At 34.3% G+C, this 16,673-nt stretch overlaps 1 protein-coding gene across 1 annotated transcript; it reads right to left on the reverse strand.

Annotated features, from left to right (window-relative positions):
- Positions 1–15,524: 15,524 nt before the first annotated feature.
- LOC118837551 (60S ribosomal protein L6-like) lies at positions 15,525–16,187 on the reverse strand. The gene has a single exon (XM_036744494.1). The coding sequence runs from the start codon at positions 16,185–16,187 to the stop codon at positions 15,525–15,527; it is 663 nt and encodes a 220-aa protein (XP_036600389.1).
- Between the last annotated feature and the right edge of the window lie 486 nt (positions 16,188–16,673).

Consider the following 16,673-nt stretch of genomic DNA (forward strand, 5'->3'; position numbering starts at 1 on the left):
AGGAATTATTTTCTTCAGTGAGCTTTTGGACCTCCTTTTCCATTTGGCCAATTCCGATTTTTAAGGCATTCTCCTCATTGGCTTTTTGGATCTCTTTTGCCATTTGAGTTAGTCTATTTTTAAGGTGTTATTTGCTTCAGTATTTTGGAGGTCTCCTTTAGCAAGCTGTTGACTCGTTTTTTTCATGATTTTCTTGCATCCTTCTCATTTCTTTTCCCAATTTTTCCTCTACTTCTCTTACTTGAGAGCTCTTTTTGAGCTCTTCTGTGGCTTGAGACCAATTCATATTTTTCTTAGAGGCTTTGGATGTAGGATCTTTGAATTTGTTGCCTTATTCTGGTTGTATATTTAAGTTTGTCACCAAAGTAAAATTCTATAGTCTAAGTATTTTTATGCTCTCTGCTCATTTTCCCAGCCAATTACTTGACTTTTGAGCTTTTGTCAAGGTATGACTCTGCTTCCAGAGTCGAGATTGCTCTGTCTCAACCTTCAGGGTTTTTGTGCAACTGTTCTTACAGCTATTTCTAGGCATCTATAAATTTTCAATTCTTCTGAGGTGGTATGATGAGAGTTGTTTACTCCTTTCCTGGCCTGTGCTCTGGTCTGTGAGTGACCCCACACACTCTTTTCTGCCTTGGAACTGTGAGGAGGATTCCCTCTCCACAACCACCACAAGCTCTGCCACACTAGTGCTCCTCCTCATCCCAGGACTGCCACCCAGGACTGTGATCCACATCCAAGGAGGGCAAAACAAGAGAATCCTGCCTCAGCAGTACCAAAGACATCCTTACAACCTTATCATCAGCTGCTTGATTCCACACCACCACCCCCCCACCATCTGTGGGCCTGGAGCTCTGGAAGCAGCTGCTACAGCTATTTCCTCTGTTGCTGCTGTTGTGGCCTGTCCCCTGGTTTACCCTCCATCTTGCCCCAGCTCACCCCACAGTTTGTGCTCCCATCTCCACAGAAATCAGTTTGTGTTTTTTACCTTTAAATACGCTGACCCTACCCCTGCTTGGGGCTATTTGATTTGAGTCTTTGCTCTGAGTGCTTGAATAAATCCACATCAAAATTTATAATTTATATCTGGATCTCTCTGGCTTTTTCAGCACAACACTACCACCTCCACCACCCCAGGCCTGGGGCTGGACCACACTGTTCTCTCACCCAGGCCCAACAGAGTTTTCACACTGACCTGCTAAGTTTTCTTTGGCATTTGTGGGTTGAGAAGTCTGGAAACCGCAGGAGCTGCCAGTGATTCAGTGCCCTGAGTCCTCCTCCAGCCCCATCTGTGATGGTTCAGGCCATGATAGACTCTCTTACACTCTCAACCTGGTGCAGTAGACCCTTCCTGTAGACCTTCCAGGTTGTCTTGGACTGGAGATTTGTTTTACTCTGTCATTTTCTGGGTTCTGTAACTCCAGAATTTGTTTAGAGTCATTTTTACAGGTATTTGGAGGGGTTTGGGGCAAGAGCTCAAGCAAGTCTCTGCTTCTACTCTGCCATCTTGGCTCCACCCCCAGAAAATGTAAACTCTTGCTCTCATCCTTGAAGGCCTCAATGGGGAGTGAGTGTGTGGCTTCAGATACTGACTAACTTTATGACTGTGGGCAATTCACTTAAGCTCTGGTCAAGTCATTTAATCTGTTTTTGCTTCAGTTTTCTCATCTGTAAAATAAAAAAATAATGGCACCTACCTTCCAGGATTGTTGTGAGGCTAAAATGAGAAATAGGTGCTTTGTAAACATTTGCATTTCTCTAATCAATAGTTATTTAAGTATTTTATATAATTATAAATAGCTTTGATTTCTTCATCTGAAAGCTCCCTGTATATATCATTTGACCTATTGAGGGAATGACATATTCTTATAAATTTGACTCAGTTCCCTATATATTGAGAAATGAGGCCTTTACAGAGACATTCACTATAATAATTTTCCCCAAATTTCTGTTTTCCTTCCAATATGGGTTGTAATGCTTCTGTTTGTGCAAATTAATAAAATAATCAAAATTATCCATTTTATGTCTTATAATGATCTTTATCACATATGAGGTCATAAATTCTTCCCTTTTCCATAGATGTGACAGTTAAACTATTCCTTGCTATCCTAGTTGTTTATGGTATCATCCTTTCTGTCTAAACCCTGAAACCATTTTGACTTTATCTTGCTATATGAGATTAGATATTGGTCTATACGTGGTTTCTGCCATGCTGTTTTCTAGTTTTCCCAGATGTTTCTTTGTCAAATAGTGAGTTCTTACACAAGATGCTGGTCTTTATGTTTACCAAACAGTAGATCACCAGCATCATTACTACTGTGTCTTGTGTATCTAATCTATCATGCTTATGCACCACTCTATTTCTTAGCCAGTACTAGATTGTTTTAAGGATCAGATGTGGTTTAAGATTGGACATAGTCAAGCCAACTTCCTTTGCATTTTTTTCATTAATTTCATTCATATTATTGACATTTTGTTGTTCTAGATTATTATTTTTATTATTTTTCTAGCTCTGTAAAATAGCTTTTTGGTATATTGATTGGTATGACATTGAATAAATGAGTTAATTTAGGTGGAATCATCATTTTTATTATGTTGGCTTGGCTTACCCATTAGTAATTGACATTTTTCTAGTTGTTTATACCTGACTTTTTTGTGTGTGAACAGTGTTTCATAGTTGTGTTCATATAGTTCCTGGATTTTTCTTGGTAAGTAGACTCCAAAATATTTTATGTTGTCTGTAGTGATTTAAATGGAATTTCTCTTTCTATTTTTTGCTGCCGGACTTTGTTGGTAATATATAGAAATGTGGTTGGATTCTGTGGGTTTATTTTATATCCTGCAACTTTGCTGAAGTTGTTGATTATTTCAACTAGTTTTTTTTTTAAGTTGATTCTCTAGGATTCCTTAAGTCTATCATTATATCATCTACAAAGACTGATAGTTTTTTTTTTCTCATTGCCTTTTCTAATTCTTCCAGTTTATTTTCTTAGTATTGCTACAAGAGCTTTTCTATTACAATATTGAATAATAGTGGTGATAATGGGCATCCTTGCTTTACCCTGATCGTACTGAAAAGGCTTCTAGCTTAGCTTGGATTCTTACTTTTAATTGTAGCTCCTTTGCCTTCTTTAATATAATATTACAAGCTCTCATATTCTTTAATGTAGAAAGTGCTAAATCTTTTTTTTTATCCTGACTGTGGCTCCATAATACTTGAATTGCTATTTTTTCCCCTTCTGTCTACTGGAAGTATTTCCTCCTTGACCATTTAAGTGTTCTGGAAATTGGCTATAATACTCCTATGAGTTTTCATTTTGGGATCTCTTTTAGAAGGTTATTGATAGATTCTTTCCATTTCTATTTTATCTTCTGTTTTTTCTTGATAAATTCTTTTCAGTTTTTTCTTGATAATTTCTTGAAAGATGATGTCTGAGTTCTTTTTGTATCATGGTTTTTGGGTAGTCCAATAATTCGTACATTATCTCTCTTCTAACTATTTTCTGGATCCGTTGTTTTTTCCATTGGGATATTTCACATTTTCTTCTATTTTTTTCATTCTTTACGATTTTGTTTTATTTTTTCTTGATGTCTTATAGAATCATTAGCTTCTACTTGCTCGATTCTAATTTTTAAGAAATTATTTTCTTCAGTGAATTTTCTACTTTCTTTTCTTTTTGGTCAATGCTGATATTTAAGTAGTTTTTTTTTTCCTTCAGTTAATTTTTATATATCTTTTCTCCCCAGTTTTTGCTTTCTTTACCAAATAGTTTACTCTTTTCCATGGTTCTCTTCCATCACTCATTTCTTTTCCCAATTTTCTTCTATCTTTCTTATTTGCTTTAACAAATCCTTCTTGAGATCTTCCAGGAGATCTTTATTGGGCCCGACACCACTTCACATTGTTTTTAGGTATTCACATGTAGCACTATTGATATTATTGTACTTTTCTGGGTTTGTTTTTTGTTCTTCCTTGTCACCGTAGTAGCTCTCTGTCAGATTCTTTGGTTTCTTTTTTGTTTGTTTGTTTTACCACTAGTTCTGTTTCCCAAAGGGATAAAAAGGTCCTATATGTTCAAAAAATATCAATAGTAACTATGTGGTGGCAGAGGATTGGGAATTGAGTAGGTAGATATTAGTTGGGGAATGGTTTAGCAAAGTGTATATTATTGTGATGGAAAACTGTTGTGCTATAAGAAATGACAAGCAGGATGCTCTCAGAAAAACCTGGAAGGAAAAACCTGGAAAGACGTGCATAAATTGATGCAAAGTGAAGTAAGCAGAACAAATAAAAGCAACATTGTGTGATTATCAACTATTAAGAACTTTGCTCTTCTCAGCAATACAATGATCCAAGATAATTCCAAAGTTCTCATGATGGAAAATGTTTTCCACATTCAGAAAATGAAATGATGGAGTTTGAATCCAAATCAAAGCATACTATTTTCATTACATTTTTCCTGTTTTTTTTTCTTTTCATTTTTTTTTCCTTTCTCACAACATGACTAACATTGAAATATGTTTCACATGAGTGCACATATATAACCTCCATAAAATTGCTTACCATTTTAGGGAGGTTCAGGAGGGAAAAAGAAAATTTGGAAGTCATTTTAAAAATAAATGCTAAAATTGTCTTTATATGTAATTGGAAAAAAATAAAATACTATTCAAAAAAAAAAGAAATAGACCATGTTGCCCATTTCAAGTGGCATTAAATCTGAAGAGAAAAACAGAAAATAGCATAAATTTACCATTATTCCATAGATATAATTCACTATTTTGTTGTTAAACCAGGTAAAAGAAAAGCTTCCATCTCCCATAGGACTTAACAACCATCTTTTGGAAAGCATTATCTGATCTGCCACTGCTACTCCTTCCCCCACTCACTTTTAAAAAATAAACAGAAAGAAATTTTTAAAAAAACCTGCTGCTCTATCAGAAAACTACATCCTCCAGTTTTGATCCCTTAATAGCTTTGTTTCTTCCCAAATGGCAAGAAATGCAACATCCTATGATATTAGTGCCTTAGATGTCCTTTTAAGAAAGTCAGTCCAAACCTTGCCAGAATAACTATTACAACATAAATTTTCAAAATTCTAATGAATGTATGAAAACTCAAAAAATTTTATTATTCATACTTTATCAATACTTTAAAGAATCTTTCTACTGGTGGAAATTTCTACCCTTCACATTTTATCTAGTATCTTAATGAGTGGCTGTGGCCAGGTAAAACTTTTTACTTAACATTTAACATTTGCTGATAATTTGTATTCATATGAATTTTTAAATATCTTCTCTTCCCCCAAATATTGTTTGCATTATTACATTTTGAACCAACTCTTTCTTTTTAATTCAAAATAAAATTAATCTAAATCATGAATTCTGAATTAGAAAAGTTTGACTTAATAAGCTTTATTCAGTTCTATTGAGAGAGCAGTGCCTCCATGAAAAGATTAATTTAGCAAGGACCAATTGACTGATTTCATGGAATTGTATATAGATCCTGACAGGATTACATTTTAAAAAAAGCTCAGTGCTGATACCTGCTTCAGAGGGAATGACTAAAATAGTTCAGGAGAGCAGTGCCTCAAAAACCAATACAAACATCCACAGAATATTTTCTAAGAAAATGACAAAGCATAAAGTATTCAAAATATTCATCTTTTTATGAAATCAAACAACCAGAATCCCAATATATTTCACATTCATTTGGGACAAAGATCTGAGAAAGATCAGAATTCTAAATGTACAGAAGATGACTGAGTTGGAGGCAGGGAGAAGTTATTAATCAACATGAGACACAGCTTTGAAGTCACAGGAAAATAAAAAAAAAGAAATCATAACTTTCTTTGGACTGCTGTTCATATGAAAAACCTAGATTCCAGAGATAATGCCAACACTGCCTTTAAAACCCTCAATATGATGGATGTGCAATTTTTGAGATTATGAAAGCACAGAGATTACAAAATGTGATAATATATGTGCCCTTCAAAAAACAATCAAACACAAATTTTACTTGGGGTCTCTTTTGTTCTTTTTTGGGTGGGCCTAGTTAAAACTTGAAATATTTCTTAGCAATTCACTGAAATGAATCACTATGGTCATCTCCATAGCAAATGAAAGGTGGAAAACAATGTAGCTGTCAGTAGATTTCTAATGAAAACTCAATTTTGCTTGCAATTTCTGGATAACTATTATCTCTTCTCTTCTATAAATGTGAATAAGATTGTTGATAAATTTATTGGTTTAAAAATATTGATTGTTAAATAGATTTTAAAGTTGGGAGGACCAAAATTCAAGTGTTGCCTTGGAGAATACTGGGTTATTCAGTGGATAGAGTGCCGGGCCTGAAATCAGGAAGATGTGTTCAAATTCTTTCTCAGACACTAGCTATGTGATCCTGGACAATTCACTTAAGCGCAGCTTCCCTTCATTTTCTCAGCTATAAAATGGAGATAATAGTAGCAACTGCCTTACAAGTTTATAGCCAGGATGAAATGAAATAGTAGTGTCTGGCCCTTAATAGGTACTATCTAAGTACTTAATTCCTCTCAGAGCCCTCATTCCGCTCTTCATACTGCTGGGTTGATCCTGGTCATGTTGTAACCTCTCAGAACTCTAAGTAATTCTCTAAAATTATATATGCTGTCCAGTAAAAACCCATTTGTATTGATAAAGGGACTTTCTTCAACCCAGAGTTCCCTACACCAAAAAAATCACAGGATAATTTCCTATCCTTAATCCCTAGATAGAGTATAAACTTTTGAAGTATCAGCACATTTGGGCTTTGTATTACAAGCTTTATGAAGCATCAGGTTTCTGTACAGTGACCAGTACAGAGCCTTGCATATCCTATACAATAAATACATATTGTGTCCATTGTTGATTATAAGTCCCTAATTGCACAATTCATGAGCTGAAAAAGAATGCCAGAGCAGTGTTTTTTTTCTTTAAAAACTACTTTCATGATAAATTCAATAAATAAAAAAATAAGCATATCAACATATAACCAAAAATCAAAAATGGGTGGACCATATAGGAAATTATGAAGTTCTGCTATATAGTTTCATTTTGTCAATCATGTATTATTGATTATATATGTGTTTACATACAGACACAGTTATATATGCATGTATATACATATACACCACATATATATATACACATAGCTACAAACATGTATATATACACACACATGCATATATAATAGATACAGACATTATAGATATATCTATAAATATAGAGACATAGATTAGCTATAGATATGTACTTCAAATTTAGCCTGGCAATCACAACATTCCCCTCCTTACCTGACCTCCTGTGAATTGTCTTCTCTTTTTTTAAATTTGTAATGATTTATTGATAATCTTTATTACTTTTTTGTCCTTTAAAGAATAGTAACATTATCCTTAATCCTCAACTAATTCCTCCCCAAAGAAACATAAAAATATTTTTCCAATTGAACAATAAGCACATTCCTACAAAATAATCACAAACTAGTTATGTCTTAAAAGGTGTCATTGTACACCACTAGTTTTTGACCTCTTGGCTAAGAGGTGAAAAACAAGATTCATCATTGGTCATTTGTAGTAGTGAACAACCATTGACCTTTCATAATTACTAAATTTATTGTTTTCCTTTATGCATTTGTAGTACTTACATAAATTGTTCTCCTGGTTCTACTCAGATTTATCTGCATCACTTCATAGAGGTCATCCCAAGTCCCTTTCATAAATCCTATAATTCTATCTTCTATTGTGGTGTTAATGTGATTAAAGATCCTCCCAGCCCATTAATCCCATTAACAAGTCTCAGCTGGAGCTAGTTAAGGGAAGCTTGATTAGGAGAGGTTTATTTGTAGGAAGGCCCTCAAACTTTTGCTAATTAGGTCACAAAGGTTGTGAAGACCCAGGCTCTAAAAAGGATATTCTTTGGGTAGTCATTAACCTCTCTTTCAGACTTGGAGGAGGATAGGGCTCAGGCAAGCAGACAGCTAGGATTTGTGAGTGAGAGTTTACAGGATGGCCCCAGCAGAAGGAAAGTTTATGGGATGGCTTGGCTTCCTTGGCTCCCTAATGTGTTTTAAGTTCCTTGCTGTTATGATAAAGTGGGCTTAGTGGTTTTGGGTTATAATTGCTGCTATGTTGAATTGGCATTATTGGTTTTGGGATTTGATCCTCAGGTGTCTGAACAAATGTTTTACTTCTTCTGACCTCTATACAGAGAGTCCTTATATTCTGTGATACAGGATAATTCAGGCTGATTCATGGTCACCATCGATATTGTGACACTTGCCTTACTGATATATCTATGAAGCAGCAAGGTGATGAAGTGTGGGTAGTATGCTTGGCCAAGAGTTAGGAAGCCTTGAGTTTGAATCCAGCCTCATAAAATGAAGATAATAATAGCAACTTCCCCAGGGGGTAATTCAGAGGATGCTTATTCCCTTCCCTCTGTTTTCCCCATTGCATCCATACAACATAATTTGTTCAGTAATTCTGTAACTGATGTATATTCTCTTTAGTTTCAGTTCTTTGCTCCAATACAAGTTGCTGTTTAAATATTTTTATGCATATTAGTACTTTTTAACCCTCTTTGATCTCTTTTGGTGTATAAGCCTACTAAGCAATAAGCAATATTGGTTAAGAAAGAAATACACAATTTAGTGATTTTGGTTACATTTACAAATTGCTTTCCATAATTTTTATCTGAATTTGTAGCTCCACCAACAGTGGTTCTCATAGACCCTTGAAAACTCACTTTTATTTCTGTCTTTTTTTTTTTTTTGCCAATCTGTTGAGCATGAGGTAGAATCCCTGATCACAAATATTGTTTACAATGTCAAGTTCTTTTTCATTAATTTTTCTTTAAATTACTTCCTAATAAATTTTGTTAATAATGTACAGAAGGATTAGTTCTTTCTGTGTGTCTATTTTATATTCAAGTAATTTTCATTTCTCTTATTATGACTCATTTGGAGCATTTTAATTTTTTTTTTGTTTGTAGCTTGCCTTTCTTCTTTTAAGAACTACCTGTTCATGTTTTTTGAGCATTTATTTGTTAAGGAATTACTTATTACTTTATATCTGAATAAATTCTTAATATATCTGGGATATCAGATTTAATTGAATGTTCTACCAATATTTTTTGAGGTTAACAAGTTTCCTTCAACTTCTGTCTTGATTTTGTTATTTTTTTAAATATAAACTTATTCAATTTAATTTTTCATTTTATCTTCAATAGGGTTTTCTAGTCTTTATTTAATTCAGAATTATTTTTCCTATGCATATTTACAAAAAATATTTCCTTCCCTACTCTGTTAATGTGGTTGTATTTTGCCATTTATACCTAAGTCCTGCCTCTATCTGGAGCTTATTGTTCTTTATAATATGAGTAGTTGCTTTAAACTCAATTTCTTCTAAATTTTTTTCTCATTTTTCCAACAGTTTTTGTTGACTTGTAAGTTTTTACACTTTTAGTTTGTTTTCTTGTGTTTTGTATGTACAATACTACTGTTTTACTGCTTTCTAAATGCTGTGTACTACATTTTCCAATTCCTTAATTTTTATTTTTTTAACCAGTAACATATATTTTTGATGATTTTTTTGTAGCATGATCTGAGATTTAATAATGGAAAGCTTTCCTTCACATCTTATTAAATTAAATTATTTCTATTGAGATTCTGGGACTATTGTTTAAGTTGCATTTTAAAATCATCCAGTATGGTTGGTGAACACATTTCCAGGTTTACAGTAATAGACCCAGTGTGTGCTAGTTACACCTGGGAAATTGGCAAACTACATTCATCCTCTTTTCTTCCCTTAATTTAGAGAGTCAATTAAATATTTACCAACATAACACTGATAACTATACCTCATCAGACTAAAATGGCCTCAGGCAACTGTGAAAACCTTTTATTGACTAGCCTTCTCAGTAGAAGGTTCCCAGACCTTGTCCTCCTTCCTATTACATTAGGATGATTGAATTATTTAATTTACTTATTCCCAGCCTCACTGTCTAGGCAGTATTTTCTTCTGCTCTCCCTCTATCCACCTCTTCCTTCAATATATGTGGTCACACACAAGTCTTTTATGGGTAAGAAAACACAAACCATCACACTGATTTGAGTTTGCTTTCCAATTCCCACTCCTCCTTCACCAACAAGATGACTATCCCCAAGTCTTGCTCATTACATTGGGACTTAAAGAAACCTAGAAATGGCATTTAGAATCCAGGATGAGGAGAGGAACAGCTGGTGACAGCTGCTAGTGATCCTTCAGCAATGACAAAGGTTGGTGCATGAACTGCTATAACAAAATGAACAAAAGAAAAGAGTCCCTTTATTTCTAACCTGCTAGGTGGCACAATGGATAGTGTCTGCCCTGGTGTCAGGAAGACTCCTCTTCTTGAGTTCGAATATGACCTCAAATACTTCCTAGCTGTGTGACCCTTGGCAAAGCAATTAACCCTGTTTCTCTCAATTCTTTCACCAGTAAAATCAGCTAAAAGGAAATGGCCAACCGCTTTAGTATCTTTGCCAAGAAAACCCCAAATGGAGTCATGAAGAATTGGTCATGACTGAAAATGACTGAACAACAAATGTTCTAGAAGTAGTATGGAGGATATAAATACAAGCAAAGAGAAAGTTCTTCAGGGAGTTTACATTATAATGGAGGAAGACAACATATAAAAAGGACCTAAAAAATAAAGCTGGGAGGGGTGACACTGACACTGACATTGGGACATGGCAGCAAAATCGAGAGAATGAAGGATGGCTAGTCTTGGCTATTCTGCAAAAGGGAAAGTCAGCTTACCCATATGAGTAGGGAGGCAGAGAGAGAAAGTTGCTGAAGCATTTCCAGTTGGATGCCCTGCCATCAATCTAGTCTGCAAGAAAAATAATGGATCAAATGTGTGCTTTTCTCATAACAACTCTGTAATATAAATTGTAAAGTGTCCCATTTAATATAAGAAGCATAGAGAAATTAAAGTGATTCCCAAGGGTCACACAGCTGTTAAAAGACAAGGCCAAAAATCAAACCCATACTGGTAGATTTGAAGTCCAGTACTTCCCTGAAAACATTATATTCTTTTTTTAATTATATTAAAGCATGGTTTATGGAAAAAAAGATTATTAAAAATGACAGAAGTTGGAGAGTTTGTGTATAATCAGTTATGTAGACTGAATATTAATCTTGTCAAGATCAATGGAAAGAATCATAAAATCACAGATCACATTACTAGTAGTGATCACAAGAGGTTACCTAGTAAGAACAATGTCTTCATCACTTTTACTTTGGTAGAAATTAGGTGTTATAGTTTTAACGTTTAAAACCATGTACTGTATTAAAAACAAATAATGGTAATTAACAACAATAATAGCTAGTATATTGGCTGCTATGTGCTAAGTCTTTACAAATATTATCTCATTTGATACTCCAAACGACCCTGAAAGTTAAGTACTGTTAGTATCCCCATTTTACAATTGAGAAAACTGGAGATTACTTGATTTGCCTAAAATCACACAACCACTAAATATCTTAGATAGAATTTGAACTCTTCTTCCTCCCTCTAGCTTCAAAATTTCTACATTCCCACATAATTCAGCATAGTTTAAGCTCTGAGGTCATTTTAGAAGAAAAGTTGATCCACTGAAAGACAGAACCAGCTTCAGCAGTGGTCTAATGGCCTATTTGTATCATAGAAAGATTTGTTAGGATTACTTCTTTTCTTACTTTTGCAAATATATAGATATTATTGTAATTAATTGTATTTTGACTGATTTATAAAACTTGCTTGTAATCTATCTGCCTCCAAGATTTTTCTTGGGATTTCATTTATAGTTTGTTCTGTTTTTTTGCTTTATTATGAAATTGTTATTTATATTGTTTATTTCTTGCTCTGTTAATTGTTGTAAATTCACTTTCCTAATTTTTTCATACTGGTTATTTGGTTTTCCTCTTTCCTTTTAAAATTAGAGTAGGATAATTGTTAATCTTTTCCTTTAAAAAAATCCTCAGCTTTATTAATTAATTAAATTATTTTGTTTACCTTTTAAAAATATTTCCCTTGATTTTAAGAATTTCTATTTGTTTTTAATATAGACTTTTAAAATAAAATGTTGGTTTTTAGGGATTTTTTAGTTGTATGCTCACTTCATCAATCACTTCTCTTTTCAATGAAAATATTTAGAGATATAACTTTTCCCCTAAGGACTGATCTGGTTGCATCCTCCAAAATTGTATATGTTGTCTAATTATTGGTGTTATCCTTTATTAAATTTTTTTTCTATGATTTGTTCATTAACCCACCAGATTTTTTAGTATTAAGTTATTAAATGTACAAGTTTTATTGCACTGTTTGGCAAAAGGTGCTTTTATCATTTCTAAATTTCTTCATTTGTTTGTGAGGCTTTTATGCCCTAATATGAAATAAGGAACTGGGAACTTTGCCAAAAACTGAAACTCTCACAAATTAATCTTATAATTTTTATATCTCTCCTTTACACCAGACCATTCTGGGTTTTCTCCCCCTTAAGAGGCAAAATATGGGAGAAAAAATAGAGTCCTCAAGAGAAAGTCATTCCATGAATAAAGATTGGCATGGTCATAAGATAATCAACTTGGCTCACTCACCCAAAAGAGTGATGGTTGATAATATTCCTTATTCAAACTATCTTGTGAAGCAAAATACACTGTGTATCACTGTTAACTACAAATGACTTCTGGATTTTATACTAGGCAAGGGATGTTTTAGAAAGGTTATTAATAACAAATTAGCCTTGCACAATGAGATAAATGATTACTAATAAACAATTAATATCTGGACATCCAAATTGTTTGTTTTTGTTGTTGCTGTTGTTTTTGTTTTTGTTTTTGCCCATTTCCTCATTTAAAAACTAAGTCAAAGCCATCTCTGAAGGACACAGCTGATAATGAGAAGAGGTTAACATTCGATTCAATATTGGGCAAGACCCCACCCAACTGGCTAAAGCTTATTTCTGATTAAAAGGTAAAGAAGATCTAATCCAGGTGAGTTCTAGTGCATTGTTAAACTACTTAAGTGGATCTGAGTGGATCATAGACGTTTTAGTATAGATTGCTGGAGGCAGAATGATCTGGGTGTGCAGATGAATTTCTTTGTCCAAGAGTGGCATGATCTGAGTCCTGTCCACCAGCCTCTCATTAGAACAAGCCCACCCTTCATTATAACATTAATTCTCTCATTAATTGTTAACCAGTCAGAGTTGTTGTCCACCTATTGGGAACACCAATTATTACAAGGCTACTTATTCAGCAGCCCCCAACTTTTGACTTTGGCTTCTGAAAGGGTCATGGACCTTATTTTATTACTTGCTAACAAACAATTAGTAAATTGATTATTGATTACCCAGAAATTATGCCTCTCAGACTTTTAATTCATCATGATATGTATTTAAAACTGAAACTAAAACAAATCAGTTTTGTTTTTCCTGAAAGATTCAGACAAGTTACTCTGAAAAAAATTTTGAAGGAAGTTTCTCTGATAAAGGTCTCATTTCTCAATCATATAGAGAACTGAATCAAATTTATAAAAAAAATGCAATAGTAAATGGCTATAGTAATCTACTATTTGATAAACTCAAAGACGTGAGCCTTTGGAATGAGAGCTCACCATTTTATAAAAATTGCTGGGAAAACTGGAAAATACTATTGCAGAAAATAGGTATAGACCAACATCTCACATTACATACCAAGATAAGGTCACACTGGGTACATTGTTTAGACATAAAAAGTGATATCATAAATAAATTAGGAGAACAAAGAAAAGTTTATCTGTCAGATGTATGGAGAAGGGAAGAATTCATGAGCACAAAAGAAATAGAGAGCATTATGAGGTACGAAATGGAAAATTTTGATTACATTACACTAAAAAGTATTTATATGAACAAAACCAGTATGTCCAAGATTAGAAGAAAAGCAGAAAGCAGAGAAACAATTTCTATAGCAATTACCTCTGCTAAAGTCCTCATTTCTCAAATGCATAGAAAATTGAGTCAAATTTATTATTATTATAAGAATAAAAGTCATGCTCCAATTCATAAATAATCAAAAGATATCAATAGAAGGGGGTAGAGCCAAGATGGTGGAGTAAAAGCAGGAATTTGTGGAAACACAATCAGAGGTTCTACATTAAAGGATAGAAAGGCTTGGCTTGGAATATGATATTCCAGAGGTCAGAGGAGCTAGGATTAAAACCACAAATCACCTATCCAGCAAAGCTGAGTATAATACTTTGGGGGAAAATGGATTTTCAATGAAATAGAGGACTTCCTAGAATTCTTGATGAAAAGACCAGAGGTGAGTAGAAAATTTGACTTTCAAATACAACAAAGAAAAGCATGAAAAGGTAAACAGGAAAGAGATGCTATAAGAAATGATGAGCAAGCTTATTTCAGAAAAATCTGAAAAGACTTACATGAACTGATGCAAAATAAAGTGAGAAGAACCAAGAAAACATTGTACACAGTAACAGATGCTTTATATTATGATCAACTATGATGCCTATTTTTATTAGATGTGATCTGAATGAGATCTGCCAAAGGAGACAGAAGAGTGATCAGCTAAGTTAGGTAGGAAGAGAACCAGCAAAGAAGTGTGTCATACACACACACACACACACACACACACACACACACCACCACCACCACCACCGCCACCAACAACAACAACAACAACAACAACAACAACAAAAACTAGTGAGAAAATATTTTCATGGAGAAGAGTTATCAACAGTGTCAAAGTGTGCTGAGAAGTCAAGAAACGTGAAGATTGAGAAAATACCATTATATATGGCAATTAAGACACTATTCATAAATTTGGAGATAATTTCAGTCAAATTATGAGGTAGAAAGCCATACTGAAGAGTGTTAAGAAGAGAAAGAGAAAAGGACAAAGGGGGACAGCTTGTAGGTGGTCTTAAGAACTTTAGTCATGAAAAAGGGAAGATATATGGACAATATCTACTGAGGATAGATGGATCAAATGAGGGTTTAGGGACAATGGTTAAAGTGAGGTTCTGGGATTAATTAAGGGATCTTTTGGCAAATATTTCCTGTTTGAGATTCACTGCTAGGGAACTGAAAGCTGAATGGTATCCAAGTGGCACACCCTTTCTCTGGAAAAATCTCCAGACCTACCATAGTATATGAAAGTTGACAGTATGTGAACCAGCCAAAAGAGAGAAAGTGGGGGTTAGAGGGAGGCAATCTCCTGCCCAGGCTACTAAGAAACAATAATCTTAACCAGGTTGAAAAGATGCACATTCCCATTTAGAGCCACATTTTGATTTTATATTCATGAGAGAAATTAAAGCTTTTCTAAATTTGATTTCCTTGGTCTCCATACTATAGTCATATAAACATCCAAAATCAATAGATTTCTCTTTCTTAACTTCCTTAGTACCTAGTACATAAAGTGCTTGATAAATGTGGATTTTTTTTTTTGCTATTCCAAATATTTTAATAAGAGTTCTCTGGAAGGCATTTAAAAACACCAGTTTGTGAGAATAAACTTCATTGGAGAGAGAGAATAAAGAACATGGGTAGACACAGCACTGAGTAATTTTCTAATTTGGGGTGGAATCTGAGAATCCACTGTTTTCTGATGAGCATTGCACTGCTCTGTAATCTCATATTTCTCTTTTTCTGTGTGAAAAATCTCTCCTTGTTGTCTAGATTCATGGAGCCTTTTCTTCTTGAAGTAAGCGTCAGTAAGCTGATTTGGAATTTTTACACCTGAAAGACTAACCCTGGTAGAGGTGGCAATGACTAATTTCTGATGGGTCCTTCTCAGAGGAAGATGATTGATGGTCAGAAGTCCAGTCACCAGTAGCAAGCCACTAGCCAGCTGCTTCAGGAAAACTACTTGCTTGCCCCTGTGGCAGCCAGTGAGCATGATCAGAATGGTGCATGGCTTGATGCTAGCTTGAGGTCTCCTCACATGCAGACTGAAGGGCTTTTTGCCGTCACTTAGCAGCTTTCTAGGCATATCATCAGTAGGGTAATACCTAGACATCGTTTGAATCTTTACCACATGGATTCCTCCATTCTTATCAACATCAACTGGCTTTGATATAGTAGTAGGCACCTTCTCTTTCTTTTTCCTTTCAATCTTGGTTTTTGGTGGAGCATATTTCTGCTTGTACATGGCTCTCCAGGAATATATTGCAGACCTGGAGTATCTTCCAATCCCTTCTGCTAGGACTGGGTTCCTACTGCAATGCTTTCTAGGCTTTTTTGCCACCTTTTTTGCCACATCTCTCTTTTTGTTCTTTTTTTTTCCTTTTTGACCTTCTTTTCCTTTGGTTCCTTTGGGGGCTTTCTGTATGCCAGCTTGAGAGAAGGGAAAGAACTAAACATGGATGAGTCTTAAACCAAAAAGATTGACTTTATCATCCTAACTATAAGAAATCCCAGAATGTGACTACAGATGTGTCCAGTGGTTTTAATGGAATGAATATCTGATTTCAGAATAAAGGGAGGCTTATCTCAAAGACTAATATTTTCAGTCTATCATGAAGATTCTAAAGGGCCTGGGAAAAATTTTAACGTGGGCCAGGAATATTATTGAGCACTGAAATGCCATAGCATCAGATTTTTATTTAATTGTAAGTAAAAATAGAAAACAATTAAA

The sequence above is a fragment of the Trichosurus vulpecula genome, chromosome 1 (genome assembly GCF_011100635.1).
Source record: "Trichosurus vulpecula isolate mTriVul1 chromosome 1, mTriVul1.pri, whole genome shotgun sequence".
In the NCBI taxonomy this organism is placed as follows: Eukaryota; Metazoa; Chordata; class Mammalia; order Diprotodontia; family Phalangeridae; genus Trichosurus; species Trichosurus vulpecula.

Bases quoted from the DNA above. Each gene is read 5' to 3' on its own strand.
- LOC118837551 (XM_036744494.1), bottom strand. From the start codon at position 16,187: ATGTACAAGCAGAAATATGCTCCACCAAAAACCAAGATTGAAAGGAAA.